General features: G+C 35.8%; 2 protein-coding genes across 2 annotated transcripts; one reads left to right on the top strand and one right to left on the bottom strand.

Annotated features, from left to right (window-relative positions):
• Positions 1-2231: 2231 nt before the first annotated feature.
• LOC107759899 (guanine nucleotide-binding protein subunit gamma 3-like) lies at positions 2232-6598 on the top strand. Its single transcript, XM_016577904.2, has 5 exons — positions 2232-3009; positions 4399-4451; positions 4587-4631; positions 4730-4774; positions 5937-6598. Exons 1-5 carry the CDS (start codon positions 2860-2862, stop codon positions 6184-6186), a joined length of 543 nt encoding a protein of 180 aa, XP_016433390.2. The 5' UTR covers positions 2232-2859; the 3' UTR covers positions 6187-6598.
• Positions 6599-7728: 1130 nt separating this feature from the next.
• LOC107759898 (subtilisin-like protease SBT1.8) lies at positions 7729-12194 on the bottom strand. The gene is made up of 2 exons (XM_016577903.2): positions 10418-12194; positions 7729-8671 (listed from the first exon to the last, which is right to left on the bottom strand). The coding sequence occupies exons 1-2, from the start codon at positions 12039-12041 to the stop codon at positions 8001-8003; spliced, it is 2295 nt and encodes a 764-aa protein (XP_016433389.1). The 5' UTR covers positions 12042-12194; the 3' UTR covers positions 7729-8000.
• Positions 12195-12865: the final 671 nt, after the last annotated feature.

Here is a 12865-nt window from a genome sequence, read left to right on the forward strand (position 1 = left end):
TATCACATAGTATAATTTTTTTTATAAATATTACTCCTCTTTCATTTTATATGACATAATTTTATTATTAGTTTATTTAAAAATAATAATATTTTTAAATTAAAAAATAATTTAACATAAAAAATTTAATTCACTCTAAATGATATATTTTTATTATTACAAAAATATCATGGTAGATTTTATATTCATAAATTTTAAAAGTATTTTTCAAAAAATTTATACCGATTCAAACCACCATATAAATTAAAATAGGGAGAATATAATATAAAAATATACAGTCAAAATTATTAGAATTAGTTGTGTCAATTTTGACAGAAGATGAAAGGGCAAAGAGGAGTTTTCCTAAGATTTTCCCAATTTACTGTGGAAACGAGGATTTGACCGTACACAGTAAAACAGCACAGTCAAATCCTCCCCCTTTTTTTACTTTTCTATTTTTCTCTATCCTACGCGACCGTCACGTGCGGTCTGAACCCATTTAACGTTGAGCTTTTCGGCCCTCCCAACACAACCTACAGTCCCACTCTCTGCTCCTTTCTGCAAATACTGCACCCATAGACACCACTGAGAAATAATACTACTACTCCATATATATATATATATATTCTCGCGTTCATGTATGAGCCGCTGCATTAAGTTCACGCTGTATGCAGGATCCGAAAAAGGATCGGACCACAAGGATCCATTGTATGAAGATTTACCTTGCATTTATGCAAGAGGTTGTTTCTGCAATTATAAAGTTGCTTCCCGCATTTACGTATAGTTACAAAAAAAAAAGAAAAAAAAAAAAGAAGTTGCATTCTCAAAAAATCTAACTAGAAATTTAATTTTTGCTCAAACAGTACATTATGTGCAGAAATTCATTAAATATTTTTAAAATATTAAATTTAAAATCCAAATATAAATATTTGAAGTCGTCATACTACAAATCAAAATTCATAAAATTAAAATTTTGGTTCCGCCACTAATCCAAACGTAAGTATTACTAACTTATTTCACGACTTAAATTTGTGACTTATAACTCGTGCATAAAGCATCCAATATTTATGCAGATTCCAAAAAAACTACTCTAATACAAATATTAGTAATTATTTTCATAATTCGAATTCGTGACTTATAAATCACAAAATCATTACTTTACGGTTGCTTCAAAAAATACTACTGTAAAGAAAGAAGAAATTACTACTAGTACAATAAAAAAAAGCTCTTACTTCAACATCAAGATGTCCTTCAAACAAACACTAGTTGCAGCCTTTTTTTTTACTAGTAGCATCATCATAGACTCTGTGTACCTCTTTTTCTCTATTATCATTGTCCAGAAAAGAGGATTTGTCTTCACAGACTCATCACTGTAGTAGTAATTATTACACCCTTTTTAGCTCTTCTCTTACTCTTCAATTTGTTTAAAGCAAAATAATATCTAAGAAATCTTGAAAAAGAAATTAGAATCTTAGGGGCTGTTTTTAATATCATTAAATGAAAACTTGAAACTTTGCATGAGGATATATAAATGAAATTAAATAGAAAGAGCATTTATCCCATTGCTATCCTCCTTATATGTACATTTTTTTCTTCATTACTACTCCAACCGTTCACTTTTTGGCATGTATGCTAAAAATATATTTTTATTTTTAATTGTCACTTTACGCATATCAAGAGAAGATAATTTTTTTTTTCTATTTTACCCACAGTATTTATTACTCATTTCAAATCATTTTCTCAAATCTAATAAAATATGCATCAATTAATATGGGTATCATGGTAAATTATACACTTTATTTATTATTTCTTAAGGAATGTGAAAAGTCAAAACGTGTCAAGTAAAAATGAACGGAGAGAATATAATTGAAGGGGAGGAGGCGTAACTGATAAAGTTATTATCATTTGACCAGAATGATACGGGTTCGAACCATAAAAATAAACTCACGCAGAAATACAAGTTAAGATTGCGTACAATAATTTAATAAACTATTGTAGTCCGATTCTTTCTCCGACCTCGCGCGTAGCATGAGCTTTATATGCCAGGCTGCCTTTTTTCTTCATTACTATAATTACTACTCTTACTATTGTGATGTGTTTGTGTGAATGAATGGATTGTTGTACTGATACTTCTGTCACTACTGGCAGCTGCTGCTCTTTATTGGTTGTTGTTATTTCACATTAGTTTTGGGGTCCTGTTTTTCTGCCTCTTTCTTTGGATCCCCACCCCCACCCCCACCCCCACCCCCTCCTAATTATCCCAAGCGTCAGTAGTAGTAACTCTGTAGTCAGTAGTAATAATAATTTCTCTCCTCTCTTCACCTTCTTCCTTAATTTCACTCCCCCTATTCTTTTATGTTTTTACTCTTTGGCCCGCCTCTTACTCAAGGCCCCATTTTGTGTGTATATAATTTCTATCGTTGTCTTCGATTTTTTTTAATATTTTGCTGTTGTTATTGTTTGCTGTCATTACTTCTTTTTTTTTTATTAGTCAGGGTCCGACGAAAATAATTTGTTTGCCTTCCTAAGATTAAGATTTGCGTAACTACTATACTTCCTCGGAATCCATTGAGTTTGTTGTTATTGTTTTTGTTATACATTTGTGAAAATAAAGAAAGAAAAAAACTTTCATTTGTTATTTCTGTCAGCAAAGACATTATAACCACTATAGTACTACTCAAGACTGCAAAACTGCGAACTTTCAATATTATTAGTCTTTGGCGTCCTTTGTTGTTTGCCCATTTGCAACTCTGAACTTAGTAATAAGTTCATTGTATTTGTTAGATACTCTCAGTTGTTTGGTAAATTGGAGAAACCCCTTATATTTTATATGTAGAAATCAGGGTTGGTTTTTGGTGGTGAAAGAAAAAAGAAAGAAAAATGGCAGGAGCTGGTTCAAGAAGAACTGCTTCAGTGCCATCTTTGCCACCACCTCGCCCAAAATCACCACCTCAGTATCCTGATTTATATGGAAAGCGTCGCGAATTCGCCAAAGTTCAGATGCTTGAAAGAGAAATTGGCTTTCTTGAGGTCAGTTTTCTAGTTTAGAATGTTGTTCTAAGTAACCATTAGACTACTATTTTAAGGTAAAAATATGTTTTGTCACATCATATAAAATTTGTATTTAAGCATTAAAGTTGTTGTCTTTCTGTATTAGTATCTATTACTTAGCCCCTGTGTTTAGTTTTTTCATATTTGATATTGAGATGAAGAAAAGAAAGACAGTAGATTACCTGCTAATGAGGGTTAAGAGCTGAATCTTTGTTTAATTTGATTGTTATCTCACATTAGCCTTAGTTAAATCTTTGTTGGGATATATCAAATTGAGGAGCATATCTGTAATTTACTAATATTCCATGTTTGCTTAATTATTGCCATGTGCTAATTTGAACTATTTTAGGTTGAAGTCTGTGCAGATTAATATAGAAGGAGTAGACCACTTCAATTAATTACTGCCATAAAATTTTGAGAAGACATAGCATCTGACATGCTAATTGAAGTAAGTAATTAATTAAAGTGAACAAAATGATACAAGATTGTCTAAAATAGGGTGCTTAGACTTTCTTCCAACCCATTTGTTTTACAAGTTTTGAGTGCTTGCTGCTGGAGGATTAACTTAAGCTTTGGTTAAGTTGAATGCAAACCAATATTTTCCCTGTTTAGTTGCTCATGTATGTTTTCCAGAGTCAACATATCAAATGAATTTACATCCACTAGAATTTGTACAACTTGCACATGCTTACTGCACAACATTGAATCTTTGGAATCTCATGTATTTAACCGGTTCCGTACTTATGTTTTTCCGTCCTCTTACATTTGGTGGGCCCATCTAGCCAGAGGCGGAGGCAGGATTTGAAGCTTATGAGTTTGGAATTCTAGTTCTTTTAAGTTATTGGGTTCTAAATTGATAATTTGTATATATTAAATGGTTTTCCTAAGACAGAGAATTTGAACCAAAGTTACTTTGGTCAGCCAAACCCATATCTTCAAGGCTAACTCCGTCCCTTCATACTGCGTCAGGCTTAGCAGTCTAAGCGGGTTGCTTATCATTTTTACCTATAGAAATTGGAGAAGCTTACCTCGCGGTTTAACAATTATCTGTTGCTGAATAACCTTGAATTAAACATGCATATAATCTTGAAAAGAATGACATTAGTTTCATTGTTGCGATATAAGGAGAAGCTTAATTGAATTTGATTGAAACTTAAGATTAATGACAACTGTAGTGTGTTGCTTCTTGATGTTATACAATTTATAACCAGAGAAGAATATATTGGATATTTTACAGTTAACTTGATTGTACTTTGCTGTGATGAACGTGCAGTATATTCAATGATACAAAGACTTGCTTTAGATATTTATATACGAAGTTATTTTCACTTTGTTCTTGTCTCATCTCAATTCAATTCTTATGAGCAGGAAGAACTGAAATCCATTGAAGGCCTTCAACCTTCTTCTCGATCCTGTAAAGAGTATGTAGTGAGCATATTTTCGACATGTGCATTTATTTCCACATGCTCTGTACTACTGAAGTCATGTGCAATGAGTTTATGCATGTTCCATTAAGGTGGTACCTCTGTATTGAATGATGTTTGACCATTTGGCAGGGTGACAGATTTTGTATTGGAACATTCAGATCCTCTTATACCAACGTAAGAAAGTATTCAACAGTCATTTCTACAGAACTTTTTAAGTGTAATTGCAGTCTTAAATTTTACACTTTCTCATTGCCTTTTAATCCTCATTTCAGAATAAAGAAGAGTCGTAGATCCTGTTGCTTTTGGAAACGGCTCTGGTATGCTAAGTTTTAAGCTTATGATTACCGTTCAAGATTCTATATTGATATATTAGAGTGAGATTCATATACAAATTAAAGAGATAGCGAGTGATTAGTTTGACATTAACTGCATGAAAGGACGGAAACTTAAACATCAGAAACTTCTTATACATGACTATGAAATATTCTTAGGTTTCTTCTAGATAAAAGTTTAGCATCGTGTTATGCTACTTGCAAAATATTGTGCAGAATCTATTCAGAGCTAGAAGAATAGAAGGTAAATAGTAACCAACGTTAGTTGCAACTGTGCTTCGACGTGGAGGAATCACCGAAAAATTAGCATACTGTTAGGAACAAGTACTTTATTGGTGGCGCATAAGCTAGAAGAATAAATAGGAAATACTAACCAAAGTTAGTGGCAATTCCACTTCAGTGGCCACTGGTTCATATTTTTGTGGATTGTGCTCTTGCTAACTCACAAGCTTCATTAAACTTAGTTTTGGCAATAAGGTCTTTCCAGGAGGAAGTGTTTTGTTTTTTTATAAGCACAAAAAAAGGAGGAAGCTGTTTTGGTTTCGACAGACCTTGATATATTCGTGTGCTGGTAATAGACCAGCTGTTTGAACCTAGCCTTCATAGGCATTTCTTACTGGGAAAAAAAAGATTACACTAAAAACCCAAGTTTTTAACTCCGTCTGCACTGTTGCGTTCGTGAAATTTGTGTTCAAGCAAATGATTTGTAAGCCTAGTAATCTGAGTTCTGATAAAGCATCATTGATCTTTCTTCAAGGAGAATGTCAATTAAGAGGTTACATGTATAAGTGTCTCGCAACCACTAAACATATTTACTGCTCATCTCATTAGGGTCATATGAGACTCACTTATTTGGTTTTCAGGAGCTTCTGTACAATTAAATGTATTAAAGGGCAGCCCGGTACACTAAGCTCCCGCTATGCACGGGGTCCGGGGAAGGGACGGACCACAAGTGTCTATTGGATGCAGCCTTACCCTGTATTTGTGCAAGAGGCTGTTTCCACGGCTCGAACCCGTGACCTCCTGGTCACATGGCATCAACTTTACCAGTTGCGCCAAGGCTCCCCTTCTACAATTAAATGTATTGAATGAGTTTAATCAACGTTTGTGGCTTCTCCTAGTGACAAACTTTTCTTTAACATTGTAGTGGCTCGTCATGTTTCAATCTCTCGTGGATTTGTTGCTGGTGCCGGTGTTCTCATATAAAGATGCCAGACTGCTGTAACTGTAATTTATGTAACTGCTGCTCATCTGTCAGTTGCTGTTGCTCAATACCTAAGTGTCAATGTTTCTCGTGTCCACCGTCTAATTGCTGCAGCAAGCCTGTCTGCTGCAGATGGAGTTGTTGTTGCTGCTGTAGCTTAAAATGGCCCTTCTTGCTTAAGCTGCTCTTGTAGTCCATGTACATGTTCTTATCCTAAATGTCCAAAGTTAAATTGTAGTTGTTGTTGTAAAAAGTCTTGTTTCTGTCCTTGCTACCTTTGTTGCTAGTTGTACTATTAAATCATGCAATAATTCCTATATAAAAGCTTGGTTCTCATGCAATAATTACTGTTGACTTTCTTTTTTCCTAACACAAGTAGTTAGTGTAAAATTCAGTTGCTAAATAAATCTTGCCTTTTGGTCATGCATGATGCAACTGCTCATCAAGCTCTGAAAATTCCTCTCTTTCGAGTGGTAGTGAATAATGGATCAATACTTGGATCGTGATGAATACGTGCAAGTGCACATATAGCCATTTTCAGGAATGCTATTTAGAGATTAGCCAGTACTTATCTTGTCCTGAAATTTTAAACTAAATATCTTCATTTCAGGACACTTTTGTCCCAAAAAATTGAACCAAAAAACTGAATTGAGGATGCACTTGCTAAAATCCTTAATAGCAGTCCACTAGGGTAGCTAGCTGGTGTCATTTCTACCAGAAAGTTGGTACTACTGTTCGTTTTGGCCCAACAAACTTTATAGATTTGTTCCTTGTTGCCATGTCGACCCTATGAATGTGCATCCTTGTTGCCATGTCGACCCTATGAATGTGCATCCTTGTTGCCATGTCGACCCTATGAATGTGCATCCTTGTTGCCATGTCGACCCTATGAATGTGCATACAATATGAATTCGTGTTATGTCTTATAAAGATCTTAACTTTTTTCTTTCATTCTAATGTGGAATTCATCTAAGGTGTTATGTCCTTCCTTCTTTAGAAGCTATCCTTCTCTTGACCCCGCCGTCCATCATGTATGTCATGTTACCCGCTTAAGTTTTAATTTATGCTAAAACTTTTCGAGAAATGAGTTTATTTTACTTGTTCCTCTTCATTTAATCTGTTGGCCCTGTCCATCTGTGGTTATGATCCGAGGCCCATAAACTTGTAGAAATATTCAAAATAATCTTAACACAAAATATGGAATGATTGAGCAGACAAGGTGTTTATAGGAAACTATCTTTGGAATAGTAATTTCTCTCACACTTTTGCAAATGGTTATTGGGAAAGTCTATTCCCAGGATACAATACCTACTCTGAAATCAAAGTTGCACGCTTTAATTTCTTCTACAAAAACTCGCCCCAATAGGAATAAGAACATTTAGAAGTTGGAATTGAACACCACAAGGATAACAACTTAGCAAAAGTGTATAAAATTTACATATTTTTTTTTGTATATAACGTACAGAAATAATATATGTATGTATATACAGTATCATTTTCCTAAAAACCTTTATATAAATGTATTTGTAACTTTTGAAGCAGCTAACGGTTACCAATATTATTATTAGAGTAGTTACAATTGTGAAGGAACACATCTGAAATAATGTAGTTACTAATATGAAGGTTTCCTTATGTTACTAATATGAAATTTCACTTAAGAAGATAAAAATTTGAACACTATGTTTCACTGACTTTTTTTCATTACATTAACTTCTTAGGAAGGTCAAAGACCAGCTGAGAAACAATGTTTCAGTAATCAATTACGAACTGCAAAAGTATTCAGTTAAATTAGAAAACCACTCTTATTTTACATCACAGACATAGATAGCAAGACTATAATTGCATTGCATGATTTTACTTGGAAAGAAAAGCTAAACTTTGGAGGAACTTCATCCTCCCTATCACTCAATTGCTAAAATACTTCCCAATTGCAGATCTGATTACCACAATTTCGTTGGTAAATCAAAGCAAAAACCCATAAAACATTAGATTAAAGGGAAAAACCTTTCAGTCTAATAGTTGTGACCAGGAATATGAGACTGGACTCCTAACTTGGTTTTGAGCATTATTCCAAGAAATGGAACCAAATGCACTCTTTCTCATCATGTTAACACCCTTGTTGGACACAAATGTAACGGTGTAGCGCAGCCTCTCTCCTACCCTTTTGAACACAAGCTTTGATGGCTTCACGGTCACCAGAACGGATGGGGGAGCATCAACGACTACCTCATAAACGGATCCTGCAGCTGCTACATTGGTCACTGCACGGGTGTAACGAACAACCCTTGATTTCCCAAACAAAACTGAGAACGAAGGGTAGTTAATCTGCCCGGGATCTGCAAATTTCTTAGCACAAGTGACATTCGGGCGCTTGACAATGGCTTGTATGTGGTTCAACTCATAGTCCAAGGAGCATAAGAATTTGATGTAGTCCTCTGGAGTAATATCATAGATGAGACCCGGGGAAAGTGCCTTGTGGGGATCAACATGACCTGATCCATGAGCGAAAGGAGTGGAGAGTTGGCCACCTTCAGCGTCACGGAGAGGAGAGTTGGTGGTGTCGTGAACATAGGCAGTCGTCATAAGTGCAGATTTGATCGCGCTTGGACTCCACTCGGGATGCGCTGCTTTCAGAAGTGCAGCTAGGCCACTGATATGAGGACAGGACATGGATGTGCCTGAAAGAGTTTGACGTACAAAAAGGATCAAATAATGTAACGAAACAGTACAAAGTCCAAATTTTGAGCTCTGTAAGATTTTAAAGAAAAAGGTCAGCCCAGTGCAGTAGGCTCCTGCTATAAGGGCCGGACCACAGGGTCTATTGTACGAAGACTTAGACTGCATTCCTGTAATAGATTGTTTCCACGGTTCGAATTTGTGAATTTTCAAGAATGATTCAAAAAGTTCATCAACTTATTTCCAGCTAATGAAGTGATTAAGATAGGTCCAGAGTACTCAACGGGGCAAGGGGGATGATATTAAGGTTATGACCCACTAGTGGAAGACAGACCATACTACTTTTCCTAGGTAGTCTCCTAAATTATTTTGATGACCAAGAAAGGCCATGGCAAAAGGTTAGGTTCGACTTTCGGTGGATAATGAACCCGTCTTTCTATCCTTTTTCACTTAAATATCAAGCTGGTCACCTATTTTTTTTAACTTAAATATCAGGCTTTTGTGCGGACAATGAACTCGTCCCTCTATCACTTTTCACTTAAATATCATGTTTTTGCCTTCATTATGACTCTAACCTTGTGACATGCACTTTGTCACATCGCACAAAAGCTCCAAGTAATACCTATTTAAAATCACTACTGCACAAAAGCTGAAAACAAACATCATATTGCACATTCCAACGGATGAATTTTACACTATTGGGTTAGCTATAAAGATAACTTCAAATAATTGTCTATAATAAGTGAAATTAATAAACTTTTACGATATATTACAATATATTGATGGTGTCAATATTTTTTACACCATCAGCGTATTATTGAAATTAATTAATAAATTTTTCTCTAGACCAGCGAGCCCCCTCTTGGATTTCTTCTGTCCCTGTTAAAGGGACGTTTCTTGCTATTTTAGCCATAAATTTGGTATAGGCTTCGGCAGTTCTTTTATTAATATCACACGACACATCATACAACTAAGCCCCGTTTGGCCATATATTTTGTCAAAATAAATTTGGGTTTTATTTGGCAAACACATGTTTGGTCATAGATTTTGACTACATGTTGGTTTTGGGTCAAAATATCATTATTATATTTTTTAAAAATTATTCCAAACTTTTGTATTTTATAAAAGAGTCCACCATTTTTCATTTATTATTTTGAAACGATGTTGCTTCGTATTCTCGATCATCTAATAGTGTATCATATAGTTAATTATAAAAATGATAATATTGTGCCAAATTTATTTATATTCAGGATTATGGTTTGAGATAATATAATGAATGTTATTGATAATGGTACCGTTGGATATTTGTGATAGTTTTTTAAACTTGTGGGTATAAGAAATGTTTCATGTTTTTCCAAAATAAATTTGGGAAATATGTTTTGAAAATTGATGTCCAAACACATTTTCATCTTCAAGCCAAACTTCACCAAAATCATATTTTTCAAAACAAATTTGGAAATATATGATAAATTTAGTCAACTTTTTCTTGGAAGCGCATTAATATTTAATTATAACTAATGTAATTTAGGATTAACTTATCAATGCAACACATGTGAACCCCTCTAAACTTTAGGCATGTGCTCCAGATCACTACGCACTAATTAAACATGTTCCTCTTTTTCCTTTCAAGTGTGTACGATTAGTATTAATAATTGCAAGATCTAATAAAAATATAATTAAGGCCATAATTAATCTAAGCATAAATAAAAAGATTATGACAAAAACTAGCCGTTGTTGGTAATACTTACCAGACATGATGTTGAACTTAGTTCTTCTAGTATCCTTTTCAAGCCCAGTGGGCCCAATAGCTTCAGACCAAGCAGCCAAAATATTAACTCCAGGCCCAATAACATCGGGCTTCAAAATCTGTGGAGTTACAGTATTGGGCCCTCTTGAACTAAACGCAGCCACCACCGGCGACGGTTTCACATTCACCACCGTCCCACCAAAGCTGAGCACGGCGGCCGGATTCTTCTCACTCTTCACATACTGCCTTATAAAATCACCCAATTTCCTCCCTACAGCTACCGCCGGTAACAAATGACTATCCGCCACCAATTCCTCGCCGCTCTCCGCCGTGTTCGCCAATATCATCCCAACCCCACCAGCTTCTTTCACTACTAAACCCTTTTCTACTCTCGCATTTGTCCCTCTATCACATAACACTATTTTCCCACGGACTATTTTCGGGTCAAGTGAACCCGGCAAACAAAGACTTGCACTACTATCTGTGCTGTAAACTAAGGGAACTACCTTTTTACCCATTCCTTTTCCACTGTACAACGAAACTCCGGTAATCTTTTTCCCGTTACCTAAAGTAGCAAAAGCAGGGAAATCACGATCTATGGTACCAGCACCAACGGTCATAATCCAAGGAGCTGTATTTGCAAGTGAAGCTTTGGCTGGACCGCTATTTCCAGCTGAACAGGAAACAACAATTCCTTTTTCCATAGCAGAGAAAGCACCAATAGCAATTGTATCATGATAATAAGGACCCGATCCACCACCCAAAGATAAAGAAAGTACATCAACGCCATCTAAAATAGCACGTTCCATACCAGCTAGAATATCAGAACCAAAACAACCAGTAGGCCAGCACACCTTGTACGTAGCTACACGCGCTCGCGGTGCCATACCACGCGCGACCCCGCTAGCGTAACCGAGAAGGCTAGCGTTCGCCACCGGTGCACCAGCGGCGGTACTGGATGTGTGAGTCCCATGACCGTCCTGGTCCCGAGGTGACTCCGGCTGTCTAGGTTGGTTCGTAAATGAACCAGAAGCCGACATTTGGTAACCTTTGGAGAAAAATCGAGCACCGATTAACTTTTTGTTGCAATGTACTTTCGGATCGAAATCAGGACCCGATTCACATTCACCTTTCCACCTCGACGGCACATTGGGCATACCGAAATCGTTAAAGCTCTTCGACTCCGGCCAAACACCGGTGTCGAGAACTCCGATAACAACATCCTGAGCAGCGTTGTTGAGTTCCTGCGGACTGTGACCAGCCCAAAGACCGAGCTCATTATTCAGCCCCAGAAACTCAGGAGTCCTTGTTGTATGAAGTGTATAAACAGTATCCTCGTAAACTCCAACAACATCATCAGATTGACGGAGTAGTTCAGCTTCATGTGGGTCAAGAGAAGCAGCAAAGCCAGAATAAGCAGTGTCGTAAGAGTAAAGAAGTGATGATTCGTCAGAGGTTGAAGAAGAGGACAAGGATTGGAGCTGAGCATTGTACCAATCATGGTGTGTAGCAAAAGAAGAAGGTATTTGGTGGTTTTTCATGTGAACAATGTAAACTTTCTTGGAAAAACATGGCTGAAAAACAAGGAAAAGAACAATGACAGAGAAACAGAGGAAAGAACCCATTTGGAAAAATGGGGAAAATAGGAAATTAGAGGAGATGATTTTTACGGTGTTTTGTTTATAGGGAAAATATCTCGGTGAGGAAAAAGAGAAAGGAAAAATGGAGAGGAGGAGACAGTCGCCGGGAGATGCGACTGACAGAAGAAGATAGAAAGAAGTATGGAGGACTAATGTCGGGTTTATATTACCAAAGGGTTTACAATTTAGGCTTGGAGTTTGTTCTTTTTACAATAATGCCAACGTCGGATGTGGATTTTTGACCACCACCAACTGCAGCAACAAAAACAATTAGTTACTGGAGTAGAGTTTGGGAAGGGTAACATGTGCGCGATTTTATTCCTATTCTTAGAAGGATAGATAGACTTTTTCAGATAGATTTTCGAGTAGAGAACGATTAAAAAAGTAAAAATAATTAAAATAATTAAAAATAACAATAAGATAAAATAATATCAAATTTAAGAATGAAGTCAAACTTTAGACCGTAATCATTCGCAAATGCATGTTTTGATGATAGCATCCCTTGCCTAATTTTTAATACAAGTACAAGAAATAAAGATATTCTTTTTTGTTTTAAATATCTCAAAGGGGTTAAATAATGACGTGAATAGTGATAAAAGTGATGTAATTACTTTCTTTGAGCTACTTATTTATTTCTTGAAGCCAGGTAGCTTTGTGGAAAGGAAAAATAAAAGCTACTTGCTTTACCTCTAAATCAAATAGCACCTCCTAGTTCTTTTCTTTACACTTTTTTTGTCGTCTGGTCCATGCATATACAATAAAATTTTTCTATAATAGTTTTCTTTATTTCGAATATTTTTTAGTATTTC

This window comes from Nicotiana tabacum, chromosome 2, assembly GCF_000715075.1.
Source record: "Nicotiana tabacum cultivar K326 chromosome 2, ASM71507v2, whole genome shotgun sequence".
In the NCBI taxonomy this organism is placed as follows: Eukaryota; Viridiplantae; Streptophyta; class Magnoliopsida; order Solanales; family Solanaceae; genus Nicotiana; species Nicotiana tabacum.